The following is a 20780-nucleotide window of genomic DNA, read 5'->3' as shown; positions in this document are numbered from 1 at the left end:
GGCAATCTGCTGCCAACTACAAAGAGGAAATGATGAAGAAAAATTAGTTCAACAGGGACTAACTGCCTCAGAGTCACAATTTCTGTCAACCTCGCCTTGCCAGGATAATAAATAAGTTTAGCTAACTATTTTAAAAAAGAGAGAGAGATTTTAAAGGCACTAAAATCCTGCAGCAATGATTTCTTTTTATCAACTCCTGAAGTAAGATGACAGATAGAAATAAAATAACCCGGTTACTATAGAAGATTTGTCTTTGACGGTTAAGTTGATGGTCCAGATTCAAAATATTATTTAGAAATTTCAATCAAAAATGAACTTAAAGACATTCCATTAGTTTATAATGATACTTCACTGCAGTGGTTCTTAAACGTTCTTATTAGACCTACTGTGTCCCTTATTCAATAGCCTTGAGTCCCATTTGGGGACCCACCTCCCAATTTTGGAACCACTGCAATGTGCAGTTTGTGTATACAGTATCTATAGTATATAGTAATGTGTTTTGTTTGTATGTTGTTTGTTTGTTTTGTGTTATTTACCAATGCAGTGCAGCCTGTTTGTTTACTGAGCTTCTCCCTGAAACACAAACATGAGAAAGTTTCCTGTGCTGCAGGTGAGAACAGCTAAAAATAACTAATGATTTCAGGCAAAACAGAGAAGGAAAAAAAGACAGACTTACTGTTTACGTCCAAAGCGGACAAATCTACTCTGAATATCTGTGATTACTCACTAAATTATAATTAACATATCTCAGAGCTTCTGCCAAACGTCGACTGTTGGTTTTGAAGATGATTAAAAAAAAAAGTAGCATTGTAGCATTAAAACAGACTGAGCTGTTCAACTAAAAATAAATCTGAATGGCACATAGTTATAAAAGGCATCCACAGGAAGACAAAACCAAAGCCAACAACTGTTGGTGTAAAGAGCAGCAGCAGCAAGTTTTTGTTCCAGGAAAAGTCGGAGATTCAGCAAAGACTGAATCAGTGATTTATTTTATTTTTTTAGCTTATGATCCTTCTCAGTGTGTTGGCTGAAGAAAAGTACAATGATGGTGAGAAATAATGTTTTATGAGTTCAACAGCTTGGCAATTTAGCCAGCTTTTTCATTGCCCTTATGCAAAATACAAAAATATCATTTTTTTACACCTTTTTAAGTCTTTGCAACTGACACAGGAGGCACCATTGAGGATATGTAGTTGCTCTAGGAATTGAACCCAGGACACTCACTTGCTTACACAAGGCAGGTGTACTAACCACTACACTATGGTACCACAAAATCAATGTTGCCAAGTATCTGCCATCTGGGAGATGGCTGAGAGCGGGTCAGAGCGGGTCAAAATGGTCCTAGATATCCTGGTTACTCTGGAGGTCAGAAATACAGCATATACTATTGTAGTAAGTAATAAATAAATACTAGTAATAAATACTTAATAATAGGCATTTAGGGATATATTGGTATTGGTAAGTATTTTGCATTTACAATATCAGAAATATCACTTTTCTTCGTCGATGTCTCGGAGCAGTCACTGAAATCTCTTTTTGACAGTGTTTGTGATGATGAAGCCTGGCCGTGGTCCAGGAGTCACAGAGGAGACGCTCGGAGCTATTTTAATGAACTCCCTGCTTCATGATGATGAATAGGTGTGTCTGCGCTCAGAGGCTGCTCCACCCTCTCCTACAGCTGCACTGCCGGGGCGCTGGGATACACAACCTTCTGCTTCCCCCACACATGCAAACACACACACACATATATATAAAAAATAGATGTATGTGTATCTCTAATAATAATAATTAGGTACAACCATATATTTTATATGTGTATGTATGTGTATCTCTAATAATAATAATAATTTATTATACTATATTTTATTTATGTATATATGTATGTATATATATTTATATATATGAATACATCCAGTTGTGTGTATTGACACATCTTTGTCTTCTCTGTGTCACACAGGTCCAAAAGTACTCTGCTGTCATTCTTTATTTTTCTGCTTGAACTTGAACCTATTACTATTAACAGAGCAGACATAAGAATCATCGTCGCAGTCGGTCAATGCATCTCTACTGTGCAGTGATCTATAAAAGTCAGCCGGTCATCGAGAATCACTTACTCACACAGAAACACACACCAAACTCCACCACAGGCAGGCCAGGGTTCATTCACAGTGAAACAGCACCCCTGCAATTTCAGCGTATTTTTCTCCCTCTTTTCTTCACTGGGAGAGGCAGCTTCGGCCGAGCAGCAGTGATCTGGAAACATTTAATCTCTCTCCCATTTCACTGAATAATTATTCCTGTCTTCTCAGCGGTCAGGAAAATGTTCCATAAGTTTCTTCTAGTTATGTAAAAGAGAGGATGTGTTGTCAGCAGTCTACGCTCTAGCCCTGAGAGGAAAAAGATGCTTTCACAAATCTGGATGTGATGCAAATGTCCAAGTCCATGTCAGAGTCTGCAGCTTCAGTCAAACCCTCGGGGCTTTTAGGCTTTAAAAAAAAAATCTTACATCGTTAATGCTGTAAAACCCCAACAAACAGTTAACTGTCGGGTCATCAGCCCATTAGCCCCACCTCCCACCCTCCGTCTCTTTCTGCTTATTAAACTTTTGCATTTGCAGATTTCAGGCCATACAGGCAGGATTTTTAATCATCTCAAAGATTACGATGTTTGACTTCCTCCCAGACTTTGTGCGATGGCAGCCCCACATCTTTGCATAAGCAAACATTAACCTTCCTGTTGGCCTCTGTTGCTGATGGCTCACAGCTGATCCCTGCACACCTCATTTGACAGGAGAGTATGAAGTGGAATAGTTCTGCATAAGAGAGCTGCAAGCAAAATCAAGTTCTGTTCTGAAACAGGCGGTAAAAACAAGAACTCACCGTTGACAGTGCTTATGAAAGCTGAAGTTTTTATCGCCTGTATTTACTGTAGGAGTGTGGGTTTGAATGAATCTGTATTGATTTAATTCTTAACACTTCTTCAGTGGTGTTTCCATCAGAGAATTCTGGTCTTTGACAGCAGGTCACAACCTGCTTCTTTGTCTCAAACTAAAGTCCAGTTACTTTTCCTGGTCTTGAATCCCAAAAGCTTAAGGACAAGAAAAAAAAAAGTAGTATTTTACCCAGCTTCAAAATGTCCTGACATGTTTTCTCCGTGGATCATCTTTGAGTGTTGACTACAGTCAGTCTGCAGACCTCTCTTCAGAGTCTATTTACTTTCTTCTGATTAATTCAGTATTTTCGTTTTGGCTCAGTTAGCTGCTTCTTTGTCAGCGTGTGGGGGAGACAAAATAATTGCCTCTATATTTCCTGAATTGATTTCTAGCGCAGGTCTAATGCAGTGGTCAGGCTGGTGCTGGGGCTGCGGTGACAGGCGTTCAAGTGCAAGCGTTGTATTTCAGCAGCAAACAGTGTGAAGTGTCTGAACTACTGCATATGTATGTGTTTGCCTTTGTTTCACACAGCCTGTCATTGAGGTCAAGTACAGAGCAGTGAAAATACATGGTTAACCACTGACACGCACTTGCTGTGAGTATCTGTTAACAGTGTTATATTTACATTACTGATGTCAGATGATTCAACTGTTTAATCACAGGGTGGCTGTGGATCTGTCATGATTAGAACTTAAATTCACATTCAACTTCAGTCCAGTCGTTGTCTTCCACAATATTAATCAGTCTACAGTCTACTGTTGTGTCAGTCGTAGACTCACTGACTGTCCTGATCTCAGTCTGGCTGCTCTGACACAAGCCAGGGCCACTGACCTGAGCTTGAAGCACCCACAGACACATGCTAGGAGTTGATGTTTGGATTTTAACCTCCAGGTGCTTTGGGGAAATAACAACTTATTCACACAATGTGTGTAAATAAATGTGTAAATAACATCTGTATCAATTGTGTATTAGAGGAAGGATCAGTGGATGAATGTGTCAAAATTCATTAAATAATTAATTTGATTTATTCTGGTTAATATTCTGAATTAATTAAAGTGGCTAACATCCTGACATCCCTTATTAGGCCCCAATAATTTCTCATCAAGACAAACTTGATTCATGTGCCTGTGGTTGGTTGACGAGATGACCAACAAATCAGAACAGGTGATGTTTCTCAGAACAAAACATCTTATCAGTAGAAAGTTATACCAAGGTGTGTACAATTTACTGCAACAACTGCGATGACGGAGGAAGCCCTGAAAGCTGTGCAGAATGCAAGCACACACTGCACTAGTGAGCTCCTTCAAATAACCCTGGGAGGTAAACCAGTCTGAACCAGTATCCTTTTCACTGACCAATAACAAAATCAGGAGGCTTCTAAATAAACATTTGACAACAGGTTTGGATTTGTCTCATCAGTTATAAACCATGGGCGTCGTGTGTTTTGTATCCTTTCTGCAGCTCTTAGTTAATTACTCAACTTCTCATCTTGTTTCATCCTTCACATCGTGTTCCCTGTGGTGAATGTTGAGTATAATGAATGCCTTCAACATCCTCTTCTGTTGCAGCCAGAACTTTAAATTAGGCAACAGACGAGGAGGTAACCGCCACCCACAGACTGAGCTGTATGATGGAGGGCCTGGGATACAGGCTGCAGTGGAAGCAGAGTGATAGTGATGGGGGTGGTGGGGGTGGGGGGGCTGAGGATGTTGTCCATCTCACTGTCCTGACTCCGGTGGTCGAGCTGTAATCTGACGTAGCTCATGTATCTTACACCTTGTCAAACTCAGTCTTTACTCTTAGCAGGCTTCCAGGCTGATGACACTTTTTTTTTTAGCCTTTTACGCAAAAAGAATTCATGTGAAAACCTATCACACTCTGGGTGCAAAAAGGACACACTGATGTGCAGGGAAAGCAAGCCGAGTGTGAAAGTGCAATAGTCCCTTAGTGTCAACTGAAGCATCAATTAATGAGCAGCATGGCAGTGTCCATACACACACACACACACACTCCACGCCTCAGCATTAGAAAAGGCCAAATGAGTGCCACAAGACAGTTAAGGGGCAAAATTAAAGACTTGGATTAGAGCGACAGGAAGAGATGTCAAAAATGTGCAGAAAATACCCTGGATATTTTTTGCTGCGAACAGGAAGTAGACATGTTTCCTAATGGTTCCAGTGTCCTACAGTTAGCCGTGTCATCAAAACGTTGAGGTACCTGCATGCTGGGAGTCTAATGGTAGCTTCTTTTTTTACAGATGGAGTGCAGGTAGCTATATTTACAAAAATACTACAAATGGTTAAATCCCCCTTTAGGAGCATTTTAACGACTTGTTCCATGTTTTCAAATCAAAACTGAAACAGCAGTGTATGATAAACAAGTGCAGGGGATCCTAGACTTACATCAGACCTCACACACTGTACATGAGTACCTGTGCAACTCATCTACACCAACACAAAGGCAACATCACAATCTAGGATTTAAAAACATCAGAAGAGTCTGACTTGTGCCTGGCAGCCATAATGAAGGACAAATAAAGCACGATCCAATGTATGGCGTACAACCAGCAAATTTAAACAAAGTCATTTTGTGTATAGCGCCACATGACGTCATCTAGTTCCTGTCAGAGTGGTAGCAACGCTGTACATCCAACTAGGGCCTTAAAGATACCAGCTCTTTACAAAATAGAAGGTAAATGGTCTGTACCTATGTAGTAGTTTGTCAGTACTGATGACCACTCAAAGTGCCTTACGCTGTAAATTACACTTTCATTTTATTTTGGCTTATTCACCATCCAGATGGTGGCGCTGCAGTCAAAGTTCAAAAATAAAGGTTGAAGTTAAATGAAATCTGCACCGACCAACCAAAACGACCCCTGGTGTGACCCCACAGCAGACCCTCATTTTAATATATATGAAACCAAAACAATTTAATATGAATGAAGTCAAGACCGTCTGCCACATATAGATATGCTCTGTGAGGACAATAAGCTGAGGAAGCACAAATCAGATGAAAACTGATGAGCGGAGCACAGGCAACATGCTACATCAGTGCTTTTCAAACCTTTTCCAGCCCAGCCCCAAATCACCATAATCAAAGAGAAAAGACACAGAAACCAACACACTGATCCACAGCACCAGAATGGTACACAGAACATTCCGATGGTGACAGATTTGTTAACAGCATTACTCATCAGAATGTCATCACTGTATCATTGGTGACTCACATCTACAGACGTGCCAACCTAATGATTAACATATTTTAAAAAAACTGTGGCAACACAAGCGTGTGGTAGATTTGTCAAAGGGCAGAATTCCTCACGCATGTGACTAATCCAGCACACGACTCCTCTCTACTGTATATATGTTTATAACTATCTTTATTAGGTCTGTAACTGTATGTGTACTGCATTCATACCGGACCATTCAGTACAGGGCGTCCTGTGTACACAACTAATTTTCAGTACGTGTCTTCTTTACTGCTCATTTTATTAATTGCAGAGATTTTTCAAATGTAAAGACCAAAATACATCATTCCTGTCTTTACTGCTGGTTGATTTTCAAAAGTACTCATTTCTGCACCTATATAGTAACAGCAGGTGGCAGTGTACCAAAACCGGTGTCAAATGCCTAAAAAAACATCTAAAATATCTAATGGAAGCAGTTAGAAATGCAAAATTATGTTTATTAATTTTATCATTTAACTTAGACCACTAAGGGTCACTAGAGGGCCACTAGTGGTCCACAGACCACATTTTAAAAAGACCTAATTAGACATTAGTACAACATGTTCTGTTCTCACTTATCATGGAACAGTAGTGTTAACAACCGACCCATTTTCACCTGTCAGTAAAGAAAATAAAATGTAAAAAACGTTAAAAAAAAAAGAGGTGCAGAACAAAACCCACTGAACATTAGCGTGAACCTGAGTGTGGTTGTGTTGTCAGTTCACGTGCAACAACAGTGTGGGTGGAAATAATTGTGCAACGGTTCCAAACCTAACGACAGGCACAGAGTAAACGGACTCCTTGCCACTGCCTGCTCTTCAGTCCTCATGTGTTTCATGACAAGCATGGATGGAGCAGAGATGAGACAAATGAAAGAGAAGCAAACAGAATGATGCAGCTTCACAGATGATTACTCCGTCCTCCTAATCGTCTTTTATCTTTGTTTGTTTTTTTGTTGTTTTTTTTTGTTTGTTTTGTCCTCAGGAACCGTGCAAACGAGAAGAGAATGCGATATAATCAGCTTTCATTGTCAACATTGGTGAAACATACTGAGCATATAAACCAAGTTAAAATATAATATCCATGTGCATTCTGGGTATGAATCACAGCAGCAGGTGTAAAAGGAGTTGGTGATTAAACTGACATGGTCCCAGGGAGGGTGTCCTGAACGCTGCCCTGGGCTCTGAGAGAGAACAGACAGAGAAGATGAAATGAGAGGCGGTAGTACGGCTCCGTCATGTGGGCGGCGTCCTCTGAGCTGCCAGTGCATCGCTGCTTCTCCACACTTTCATTTTCTCCACTCACCAAAGTCCAAAACCCAGGAGAAATTAGTTGCTTTCCAGAGTGTGGTGGGAGGGTCATGTGCATGCCTGTCATGATGCGAGCAGAAAATAGAAAGACTGCGTGAAGACAAAGGAGGACATAGGGCAGGAGTGGGAAGAGAAAGCTTTACGACTTTTTATCTGTAAAGTGATGCTGAAGTCATTTGTTCTTAGGTCGGATATAAAACATGTCGGAATGAAGCAAATGTCTTTGTTGAAATAAATCCATTATTTTTTAAGGAGGTGATGTGTACTGCTACCACTAGGAGGCAGTGTACACTAATGCCAGCATTTGAAAAAATAGGGAATAACTTCTGGAACTGTTGCCTCAGACAAAGTTTGTTTCTTGAAAATTCGAGGGACTTTTGAAACTCGAGAATACAGGGAGTATTAGCTCATATGTTAATTAGCGGGAATGCTGCCCTCACTCTGTATTTTCTCCTTTTACATATACTCTACTAAATTATTAATTTTCCCAACACATCAAAAAGTGTATGTAATGACATATAATAATCGTATAGTCTCAATTTACTCACAATTTGCTAACTAAGAAACGTGGGCCTATTTAGTGAAACACAAAGCTGATATTGATACCTGCAGGAATTGAAGAGAGATACTTGAAATAATCTACTTCAAGTGCTCTGAGTTTCTTTCTATGTTTTGAAGTTTTTATAGCATCTGCTTCCAACTAGTGGGAGATTTGCATTTTTTGCCTGTCACTGTCGCACAGTTGATAAGGACAAATTATTTGCAGTAAATTAATATTACTTTTAAGACTGTATTAGTGAAACTGGACACTTTTATGTGGCACACCTTATGGCACATTGATATTCCACAACAAATAATAATAATAATAACAAGACATGCCTTATTTTAATATTTAAAGCTCATAATATAAAACAGCATTATTATTATTTAGACGTCCAAATAAATAACCTGTTATATTTTTGCAATGTCAAAATAACCCTGTACTTAACAGAAAATGCCATATGGAAAAAATAAAAGCCTCTGTGTCCCTTTGCAGTAGTTGCATTTAAACGTGACTGAAAAATCAGGCGGCAGCTGGATAATTAAAAGTGAAATATCCTGTATGCATTTATACCCACGTATTTATGCAGGTACACTGTGCACGTAATTGACAGACGGAGGCAGTGCACTTGAAGGGATGAAAGGAAACGGTGAACTGCAGCTACCCTTGAGCTAATTCTATGATGCTGGAGAGATAACACAGGAAACCAGAGGATTTCTTCTTCTTATTCTCATCTTTTGCATTAGATCAAGGCTGAGACGTCGGCTCCTGCACAACAGTTTAATGACATGGACGTGCTGCTTTGTAGGCAGAAGTGGGCTTTAAAGGATTCTCACCACTTCTATGTGTTGATGAAGGAACCTGGATATTCACCGTCTGACCGTTGACGCACGATGGAGGGCAATAGTGACCGACAGAGTTGTATGGGAAACCATAAGGATCTATTTCCTGATCTTTAATTTCTCATATAATGCAGAAAAAAACAGAGATGAGACCACGTGTGTTTCCTGGGCTGTTTTATTAAGACGCCATGAATGTTCAATTCAACTGACATTGATTAATTCATTTTATTTCCATATAATTCTGTATACAATAAGCTGTAGCTACTTATATGATGAAATGCAATATAAAATACATCTATGTATGTGTGCATGTATGTATGTATATATTTAAATATGTATATGTATGTAATTATATATATATTTATAAATGTATACATGTGTATATGTATGTATTTATATAAATATTATTATATATAAATAATAGGAGTAGATTCATTTGTTTTACATTTGTTTTTATTTGTGACTAAACTAAGCGATTATGAAACGATGGAAAAATGTAAATAGTCGCTGGATATTAGTCACAAATGTAACAATAATACGTACATTAATGGAGTACAAGCTGCATCAGAGTACAAAGATGAATTTTGGTATTATCAAAATGATAGTTACTATTTTATCTTTTATTGTTACTGTTATTATTGTAATTGTTGTTAAGTATTGGTACCGTATATAAGAATAGTTTTGTTTTCTTATTATTTTTTTCATGATATAGAATTCTTGATTCTTTAAACTAGAAATCTAGTTTAATTTTAGGCGTACAGCCTGACAGACTGAGTCATGTCTGGTTGTGATGAAACACTTTTATATAACACAATGTTGTACCTGGACTGTGCAGCTGTGGACTAGGCACTGTTGATCTATAGCACCCTCTGCAGGGGATGTTGCAGGTTATATGTAAATGACTACTTCCATAAATCTTTTGTATATTTCACGTGAGCTCTTTAGTCATCTACATCGATGAAAACCCTTCAACATTATTTTCTAACTTCATCCAAGACTAATATACCTCACAGAGAAGATGTCATTGGTGGGAGTAAAGGAGTAAAATGTGTGAGAGAGAGTACCTCAACCCCATAATTGTTGGGGTTTTTCTTTTCATATTGCAGTCTAATGATTACAGGTGTGAGATGGAGCTGGAGAACAACATCAGAGAGTGCTGCAGAGAAACTGTATTTCTGTGGACCCTGGGGCAGCACAGAGAGAGGATGTGGAGGGGGTGGGGGCTCTGCTCAGACTCCTCTCACTCCCACAGGAAGCTGGGTTTAGACGTGGTGCTCCTTAAAAATCTGCAATTCCCCAATCTTCTGAGTGAGTCAATGGTTGAGGGATTGGAGACTTGAGTTTCTCTCTGCTGTGCTACAGAAAGAGTTGATGGGAATCTGCCACAGAGGCACAACACTGGGAGTGAAAGCTGCCAAATACTGGCTTACTCAAAATAAAGGAACAGAAAGAAAGAGGGGGTGAACAGGGGGAGAGAGAGAGAGAGAGAGAGAAGCAGGAGATCAACCCTAATGCCTGACAAAGCTAAAAACCACCTCCATGGAAGAACAGATTCCTAAGCCTCAGTTAAGACTCTCGTCTGCCATGGGTTGTATAAAAATGTGCAGGTCCCAGAAGTAACTCCAGCAGAATTCACTGGAAATATTCATTCTCTACAGCTGAGATCAGAGCTGTGCTTATTCCACAGAGCATCTCCTAACCCCTCTCTGGCGCCACCTATGTATACATATCTAATATAGGGCCACATGTGAAAGTGACCTGAGCCTGATTTGAAAACTCAGTATTCCCAGTATGGCCAATGAAGTTGAATGTTGTCCACCTGTTCCTTCAAACCGTTCACTTTCTCTCTTTTCCACACACACACACACACACACACACACACACACACACACAAACAAGCAAATGGGCATGAATAAATAAGAGATGGAGTCATGCTTCACAGCCTAATCTCTGAGGAAAAACCAGCCTGCCGCACTGACAAGGATCAGCCCAGGCGGCTGACTTGGACACTGCGGGCTTCCAGGAAACCAATTTGTTTGTTTATTGTCTTGATCTTTTGTCAGTGGTTACAGTTCACTGCCGCCAGCCCGTAGTGGGCACGCTCCTTTAAATAGCACCTATAAAACACTCAAGGTTCCTCCTTCACTTCCTCCTCTTTCTCCACACATAATTGACCTGCACATGCGCTTCACCACATATTTACTTTTTATTATTGTTATTAAATTATAATAATAATTAAATTTTACTTTAACATACAACAGATTATCATACACAGCGGTTTCTGAATCCTTGTGTATTCATGCAAGAATAGTAATGGCTGAATTAGCATCACTCCACTGGGCTACAGTTGAAGTTCTGGTGAAAGAAAAAGAAAATCTGACGAGGCTGCTGCAGTGTTTCCATCGCAGTGAAAAGACATGAGGATATTACAGTACACGTACCTGCACCAGGCATGAGCTAATACAACCACGCCATAGGATTCACTGGATGAACAGCGGTCTGACAGTAACAGGCTAACTCAATATAGGCTAACTCATTACAGGCTAACTCAATACTCACAGGAAGTAGCAGTGGAGGGCATGACAGAAGAAATAATGCTTATCATTTAGTTAAAGCCATGAGTACAAATGAACTTCTTTCATAAGAATTGCCAAATCAAAAACTGAAAAATGATTTTAAAAGATTTTTTGAGAAGTGCTGGACGAAAATGGCGATTTACAAATGTTCCCTAATATATTTGAATAATTGTTTTTTGCTAACCAATGAAACAAAGCAGCTTTTTGACAGCCATGGTTTTGATCAAAGCAGAAAATTTGATGGATAACAAGAAAAGTTCAATTGACTTTACTAGTCATAGGGCACATAAACCAACCCAAATAACTAATCATATTTATAGTGCAGAATAGTCTCAATGGTAATAAATGTTCACTCCCTAATTCCTAAAATGCTAATAATTCAACCTCATGTGGTTACTGCTGTGATTAGTTCCAGTCCCCAGAAGGATTTCATAATCTTTTCTTTTGCACTCGAGTAATTAGAGAAACTGAAACATCAACAATTTCCCTCTGGGAATAAAATTAATTTTTATTCTGATTACCAGGCCTGAACAGTGTGATGGTAACTGGACATAATTTTTAATTCATGTAATAAAATGAATTATTTTTCCCATTTTGTAATGTCCTGAAATGTGAATTAATCACAAACAACTTAGTAGTGGAGATTATATTGTCAGATTGATCATCCATGTGAATTGATTTGGCTTGTAACAGGTTTTGAAGTTATTCCAGTTAACATTTTAACTATTTAATCAACATTTTCCGACACATTCAAATCATATTATAAGAGTCTTGAATCTAATTAACAATGAACCTTTCAGTTGTTGTTGAGAAACGATGGCTGGCTGCAGACCTGAACCTGCTGCAGGTTTTCTTTTGCCATACTTTCACATTATGGCCCATTGATCTGACACAGTCAGAATGAAGCTGCCAGGGTGAACAAATACTGACGCTGCTGACTCAAACATCTTATCCAAAATGTCCTCCTCCTTTAGAACCACCAGGTGGCTCATGCACACCCCCTCCTCTCAGATAACCTGCTGTTTTAAACTATTACTGCAGAGTGTAAAAAAATAAAATACAATGACATTAAACACAAACAAAAATAAATTTACAAAATATTTCTGGCCGAGTCGTGAACCATACCTCACAGAAAATCAGACATGTTCACATCTGTTTGTATCTGACACTTTGGAAACTACATGGCAGTTTTGTGGATGGAAAAGGTTTGGACGGCATTTGATACAAAAACCTCCAAAACCATAGATTTTTCCAAAACAAGGATGTGCAGAACCAAGTTTTTTTTTTGTTTGTTTTTGTTTTTTTCAACCAATCTTCCAGCACAGTGCTGCTGTCAAATATTGTGGAACCCAATCTTCCAGCGCAGTGCTGCTGTCAAATATTGTGGAACCGTCACAGGGATCCCATCTCCAGAAATCCCAGGGTGGCCTTTGCTCTGCCTGTCAGCACGACCAGCCAATAACACTGCACAATAAAAGCCTCCAAAACAACATTGGGCTTCAGGCTGCTTCAAGGGCTACTGACGGCAATCTATAAAACAATATAATGGCCTGCCTGTCAGTGAATGTGAAAGGCAGGATTTACGCCTGCTCCGGCTCCAGAGGGGACTTCAATTAATCACAGCTGAATTGTATCATCCCGTAATAGGAGTGTAAGGCTTTTACCATCTCAGTATTCCACAGGATGAAGTCCGATGATAGCACTAATTGAGGGGAAGAGGAATAAAAACAGCTGACCGCACATCGTCTGTCAGGGGAACGGAGGGCAGATAAATGGAAAGACAGGATCAGGATGTAGACCTGGCCTGAAGATGCTCCAGGAAGTGTTCATTTGAACAGCGTACTTTCAGACAAACATGAGCAGCACAGACCAGAACTGACCTTTAATCTGTCTGTATCTATTCAAATGTTATGAAACAAACATTTACAGAAAAACTGAAAAATGTTGAAAAGGTTCTAACGTCACCGCTTTATATTTACTCCATTTTAATTTTCACCTGCTGGAACTGGTAATTGAATTGTAGTCTTGGTGTCGAGAGACAAAAACTAACACAGGAATGCTGTGAAGGCAGACAGTTGGACTTGCATTTCAGTAACGTGAAGCATGAAATCATAAATGGCTAATCCACCAGGTATACACTATTATCACATTAAATATAGTCGTCAATTAACGCTAACAAATAATATATTGTTTGTCAAAGTGTTTTTTAAAAAATATTATTATTCAGGTCTGATTATCTCTAACACACTCAAACAATAGGTGATGGATGTGGTGGTGTTAACGGCCATTGGTAAGGATGGCTGTTATCACGCCACCTAGTGGACAAAATGTGTTAATGTAAAATATTTAATGTAAAAAAATATAATAATTGTCTGTGCTGAATAATTAATGCTAAACTGAAAATCAGTCATATTGTTGACAAAAGTTGGACTAAATCACGGCCAAAAACCTGGTGCTATAAATTCACATACGTACTGTAAACAGCAAAAGACTGAGACATTTGTCCACAGAAATTAAGTTATTTTTACACCATTTTCTTGCCCAAACTTCCCACATTCCTCGTTCTTAATAACACATACCTCCGCCTGGCATCATAAGGTCACGCGTTGTGATCTTTTATTACTCTGCTTTGTATGACCATAAAAATGTCTTATGACCATGACATAAAAATCACTCTTTTCAAAGCAAACCACTAACATTTCTCCAACACTCTTAGAGCAGCAAGGAATCTTTGTTTCCAGAACTGGATGAAGCCTTGGGGTAAAACAAAAGGAGGGGGAAGAGTGTGGAGAGTCAAGGCTCGAACGTGGTTGCAGAAATGGGAATATTCACTCTGGTGTGTAAGGTCAGTCATAAATATCTTATATCTAAGTGATAGCAGCAGACAGCACGTACAGCAAACACTCTATAGGTGTCTTGTCAACGTGGCAACAGCACCGTATTTGTCTCTGGTCACAGGGAAGCTGCGGATGACTGGAGGTGCTTTCCAATGAAGCAGAAGACCAGCTCTGGCTCTGTGGATCCACTCCATGTCTGAGTGCCAGGGCTTCACCCTGGAGAACCATGTTCACAGTGGCGGTCACCCTCTGTCCTAAACACATGTAGTGTGGATGGAATTTATCATTTTTGAACACTGCTTGGGAGGAGAGAGGAGGGGCAGATGGGTGGGATGAACAGCATCAGATTAAATGAATAAATGAATTGACAGAAGGATTCGTGCCCCAGTCACAGTGTTCCTTAACCAGATATGCAGGGATGGAAGTAGGAGACCAGAAATGTTTCATGTGACCTGCGGAAGTTCCTTCACTGCACCTAAAATGAGTTATTGGACTCGATGGAACCAGACCATCTGAACACAGACCTGCAGCCCACGGCTACACCTGTGTGCATGAGGACTGTGTGAAAACTTCAAATGTGACCAAATGAGGAAAAAAAAATAATTAAAAATCACAAGCTTCGTTTAGATTACTGTTAAATCAAAGATTTTAAGTTATCAGATTTCCCCCCTAAATTATATTTATATATAATTTATATTTAAGTAATGAATGCAGAAAACACAGACATTAACACATGAATGTTGCACAGTGAAGTTTTCAACCCTACCTGTCGTTGTGCCTTCAGTAATCCCCAGGAAAAGACCCTTTCATTTCCTCTCCATTGTCGGACAGAAATATAAACCCAAGGACGTCTTCTCACTCAAATACGTAGCATTTCCTTCTTTTTCCAAGACGCACAGATGTAGAAACCGCTGCTGTTGATGTTTAAAAATCTCTGCACGCGTACAATCCTGGAGCGGACTCTAACAGGTCTCAGTTCGGGCTGCAGGACCACTTCGTGGCGGACTTTAAAGTCTATAAAAGTTGCTGGTCCAGCGGCTCTGACCCGTAACTTCCAAACCTCCAGAGCCACGCAGCAGCCGGACACAGCTCCACCGCGGCAGCAGCGCTCATAGTTTCTGGATTAACGCGGGGATGTGATTTGTTACTGCTCTCTTCTTCCAACACTGCGGGCGCATTTGGAGGCTTTTGCAACGTCTCCGTGCAGGTGGAGAAATGGAATGAAGGTGCGTGCGTCTATGCTTGTTCGTGTGTGTGAGTGTGAATGGAAGAGAGAGAGAGAATGTGGATTCAGCGACCTTGTATAGGTGTTATTGAACTGGTGTTATGTCGCCATCCAGTGGATTTTTTTGCAAAATTGACCTGTTTGTCTCAGCAGTTTTTTCAGACAGATGCGATATGAATTGTGGCGTCACAGACTCAACTTTTCGTATCTATCTGCAGAAATGTTCATGTTTATAAAGATTAAGACGTTTTACCGACCCCTACAGGGTAATCTGACTATTTACATAATGAACAACACGTCAAGTCAGAAGATTTGTTAATCAAGTGTCGCTTGAATAATTATACTTAATTATTTTTGTTATATTTAATGAACATAATTAACTTTTTAAAAATAGAAAACTCATATTATAATAACACAGCTCCGTACCTAACAGAGATATAAAGATACAATGTGTCAAAGTGGAATCATCATGTATAATCACCAATAATCCACAGTTACATTGTAATTAATCAGATTAAATTTGAACATTTGACAGCTCTCATTTGAACAGGTTTATTCCAGTCTCTTGTTGAAAAAACTGATCCCTCTAAGATACACATCAACTCCTGACTGCTCACAGAGTTCATTCTAAAGTTGAACTTTCTCGCTCGCCTTAATCATTGACGTCCTGTCTTCGAATGCTTCCGCCTCCATCACTGCATCATCATCATGTCTGTATCCCTTGTACAGCGTCTCACGTCTGTTGACTGAAAAGGTAAAACGAGCGGAACAATCGATACAAACTTTGTTGGAACAGCCTATGGAAATGGGTAAGTGTGTGGATGTGGCTCTGATCGACTGTAGACACATTTAGATCAAATGGTACCACCATATGAAAAATGAAGGACATTTATCCCACATGTTCCCTCGTGGTCTGAACACACACAGCACAGACACAGTACACACAAACATACTCAATTCCAAGATACGAGCTGTCGCACCAAGAGCTGACTGTCTTTTTTGCTGATATCAAAATTCATTCCCCCCCCCCCCCAAAAAATGATTCACACACACACATGTACACTTTGAGAGGAGATGACCTCATTAATCTTTGGTGCATTGTGTAAAGCTGTGCTGTCACACTCCTGACACTGTGGTTTGTGACTCCACTCATTAAATCATGTGACAGGATGAGGTCAGATGTGAGGTGAGCTGCACCAACCTGTGTGAGGGCAGATAAAACCAACAGTGTGTGTGTGTGTCTGGTGTGTGTGTGATGGCAGCTCGGGCGAGTCACAAGACGATACCAATTATGGAGTGGAAGGTGTCAAGATCTAATAAAAGTCTGGTTTTCTGTGTGTGTGTGTGTGATGGCTCTGCAGGGACACACACATTCTCAGTTTTCTAAACTATAAACTTCACTGTTGTTGTTGTTGTTGCTGTTGTTGTTGTTGTTGCTGTTGTTGCTGTTGTTACTGTTGTTACTGTTGTTGTTGCTGTTGTTACTGTTGCTGCTCTCCGTCTCTACTTTGTAATAAGTGCCATTTTTCTTCGGCTTTTCTGCTGGAAGTTCAGTCAAGTTTTCCGTTAGCTGTTGCTGTTGTCCAGGTTGTGAGACTGTGTCGTGCACCTGCAGCAGCACCACGACCATCACTCTGTTCCTGTCCAGCCGTGATTACTTTCACTTCACAGCTGTGAGTGCATTGTGGCCGAACATCGATTGCAGCGGTTGACTGTAAAGTAATAGGAGCCTGCAGGGAGCAGTGAGCGCCCTCTGCCTGAACTCTCCCTTGCTGGCACGGTTCAAGTGTGTTTGAAGACAGTGGGACGTCTTGTAGAAAATTGCAGCAGGAAAAATAGAAAGCCTAATGGTCTGAGGAGTGGAGCCGCTCATCAATAATGTACGGGGCAGCTGCAGTTAATGCCCTCTGTTAATTCAACAGGTCTGAGACTGCAGGCCACCACCCCACTCACCCCTCCACCTCCACCATCTCCTCAGCTGCAGTGAATGCTACATGAGAGGCAGCTACATCAAGGCTTTATGGCTTTGTTTGTGGTTGCAACGCCAGGTTCTTGCCCTACACCCCCGCCCCCTCCCCTCCAGCCTCCCGTCCCCACCTCAACTCTGTTGGTGGAGCCATTAATGGGTTTTTATTTAAAGAGCACCTTAATGGAGTTTCCCACTTCACAAACTCTTCCACATTCAACCAGGGAGCCGTGGCCTCAGAGAGAGTGAAGTATGAGGTCTGCACAGAATCTTTTCACATTGGTTTGGCTTTTTGTCTTGACATGGCACGGCTTACAGTCTGATTCAACATCAGTCTAAAACAGGCAGTGTTAACCTGGGACTCATACAAAAGACCCCAAGACCAGCAGTGGAATTAATGTTACAACAAGCTCAACTGTGCAACATCTAGAATTGTATATATACTGTGTATATACAGTATATATATATATACAGTATATATATATATATATACTGTAGATATATCTTATATAAATGTGATTTGTCTACCCGCAGGCATCAAAATCGTGTGATTAGCTTTATTTCCAAGGTTTTAGCAAGATCCATTTTTAATATATCTTCTGGCAGGATTAGGAAAAAAACAGCCGGAAAACGGTCAAAATCTATCTATTTAGCATACAAGCAGTCGTTCACTTGTGCCGACTCAGCAGAAATCCTCGATACAAAAGAGTTTTGTCGCTATCTAGTGGACAAAATACGTGGGTACAAAGATAGTCTGACGTCAGTGGTTAAGGTTACCGATTACTGTGATTGGTTGTATTTTACAGTAGATTTTAATAGTATAGAACAATAATATAGATATGAGCCTGAAGTAGTAAACTATAAACCCCTCCTTAAGTTAGGATTTTTGAACAATCTATTTTTAATGTACCTAATCATTGTGTGATTGTTGTTGTTTTTAAACTATAGAAAGCAAAACCGAAATATTTGAGACAAAATGTAATCATATAATAATTATTTTTGATATGTATATATTTAACGTTCATATTTACTGATAACTTACGAGTTCTGTTATAAAATCGGAGTTTTTGTATGAGAATAAATGTTAAAATTAAAATTATATAAATACGTTTTCGTAGAATATACATGAACAACAACTTTATTATTTTCATTATTAGTATTGTTATCATCATTATTATTATTAATATTGTTGTTGTCGTTGTTATTGTGTGACATTTCTTTCTGTATTTCTTTGTGTGTGTGTGTGTGTGTGTGTGTGTTTGTGCGGAGCATCTGTAGCCCCCTGCTGGACCTCTGCCTGATTGCAGCTGAAGCTTTTATTATGGAGGAAGAAAAAACGCGTCTGAAACGAGTTGCTGTCACATGGGGCCGGGGAGGAAAGACAAGAATCGCTTCCTGAAATGATCTACGATCGTCACCAGCAGTGTTTTCTTTTTTCTTTTCTGTTTCAAACGTAACCACCTCTGAATCGTCTGCATCGATTTCCGCCTTCCTTCGTCTTCCTCCGCCTGGATTTGCCGTGGGTTTATTTGTTTGTTTGTGTCCGAGCCTCACCGCCGATGATGATCAGCAAAGTTAAGAACGCGATGTCCACTCTGGTGGGAGGGATGATGCCGCACGGACACCACCACAACCACAACCATCAACACTCAGGCGGCGCCGGAGGACAGAGCTGCGGCCAGGACAACCTGCCGCCGCGGTTCCCCTACGGTCGGCCCGATTTCTTGGACCTCACCCCGGAGCTGCTGCAGTACTCCACCGAGCACGCGTCACGGCCGGTTCTGACGTTAAAGAGAGGCTGCAGGCTGCCCTGGGGGACGGGATATGCAGAGTGAGTGGCCATTAAGATACTGTATACACCGACATCAAACATTATGATGACACCATCAAGATCACTGCTGCTGCTGCGTAGCTGCTGAGGATGGTGATGATGCAGCCTGAGCAACAGCAGCAGCAGTGATGGCCACTCTGGCCTTTTTTTCTGCTGTAGTTTTCATTAAATTCACTGTTCCTCGTGCTGTAATCACAGAAAATGTGTCTTTTTATTGATTTTGAAGCAAAAATGCAACAATATTCTAAAAGCACAGGCTCTGCTGTGGATTACTGCACACCTGAGATGCAACGTCCTGCATCAAATATTCCATTAAAAATTGCAGCAGTTATTGCTCATGCCTTACAGCAAAAAAGAGAATGGGTTCGACTCCCAGTGGTCACTAATGGTCTTTCTGTATGGACTCTGATGTTCTGTGTTCTCCAGGTTCTGCAGTTTTTTTTTCTCACAGTCCAAAATCATACAGGATTAAGTCAGCTGCTCAGTAAGGATGTGAGTGTGAATGGTTGTCGGTGAATGGTTCTGTGCCCTCGGTGGTGACTGGAGGATTCAAGCCCATTAAAAGGATTATGTGGTAGAAGATGCAGATGTTCCTGTAGCATGCCTATGGTTTTAAGTCTTCATAAATCTGCCTTCATCACTTTCCCGTTCTGTGACGGTGAAACTCAAACTGTGCCATTCACACCATGTGTTCTGCTGCTATTAAAAAAGACCGCTCCGCAGCCATTCACACATTTCCTCACTGCACAACTTCATGTACACGTTTGTACCACAGGTGCATCCTCAGTCCGGTTATACCTGCAGTGCTCTCACAGGCAACACACATTCCATTCACACTAGCGACCAGAATGTGCTGTTCAGGCAGTTTCCCCGCTGAGGGAAAACACTCGGAGACATTCTGCACTCCCACAGGGGGTTAGAGGTAGGAGAGGACGGAGCCTCAGCTCTGGATTAAACAGTTAATGTCCTGTGTCACCCCTGGCTCTCTTCCAGGAGCACTGGTGGGGGCAGAAATGCAGGCGGGGAGGGGGGAGGAGGGGGGTTGACTCACGCAGAGACTCCCACAGAGGAGAGGGCTCAGGCTGTGACGTCAGTCCACTCACAGGAGGCAAAACAGAGAGGTTAATGTGTGGGAATGTGCAGAGTCACCAGTGCTGCCGCTGGAATGTGTACCAAGTCACTGAGGTGTGGGTCACTGGAACAGTTATTAGCCTTTCAAAAACACAGCAGCAGCAGCAGCAGCTCATCTGGACTCACAGCAGCTCAGTTGGCCCTGAAACTCCTCAAAGAAAAGACGTCCACACCCTGTGAATGATGAAGTCACTGAAACGTCAGTCCACAGGATTTAGTTTAGACCAGTTGAGGCAGCTGATGTACAAGTTGAGCAAATGGCTGAATTGACGGAAGTTTTTATGAGTCACGTATTTGATCATGCATCACATGTTGATTAATTGCAGTGAATCATTCATTGAGTCAAATGTCAGTCTGCAGCTT

At 40.7% G+C, this 20780-nt stretch overlaps 2 protein-coding genes across 2 annotated transcripts in view; one reads left to right on the top strand and one right to left on the bottom strand.

Annotated features, from left to right (window-relative positions):
* Nucleotides 1-16206, bottom strand: part of tafa3a (TAFA chemokine like family member 3a) — a 59894-nt gene extending 43688 nt beyond the window's left edge. Inside the window, exon 1 of the mRNA XM_008320889.3 lies at nt 15031-16206. The gene's annotated coding sequence lies outside the window, so the exon portion shown is untranslated. The remainder of the gene's footprint in view (nt 1-15030) is intronic.
* A 2496-nt stretch (nt 16207-18702) lies between these two features.
* The window catches only part of ppm1j (protein phosphatase, Mg2+/Mn2+ dependent, 1J), an 11102-nt gene continuing 9024 nt past the window's right edge, over nt 18703-20780 (top strand). Inside the window, exon 1 of the mRNA XM_008320891.3 lies at nt 18703-19286. Within this exon, the coding sequence (XP_008319113.1) occupies nt 19015-19286 (272 nt within the window). The 5' untranslated portion in view covers nt 18703-19014. The remainder of the gene's footprint in view (nt 19287-20780) is intronic.

The sequence above is a fragment of the Cynoglossus semilaevis genome, chromosome 11 (assembly GCF_000523025.1).
Source record: "Cynoglossus semilaevis isolate Cse_v1.0 chromosome 11, Cse_v1.0, whole genome shotgun sequence".
NCBI classification, from domain to species: domain Eukaryota; kingdom Metazoa; phylum Chordata; class Actinopteri; order Pleuronectiformes; family Cynoglossidae; genus Cynoglossus; species Cynoglossus semilaevis.
This window is presented reverse-complemented; position numbering and strand designations above follow the sequence as displayed.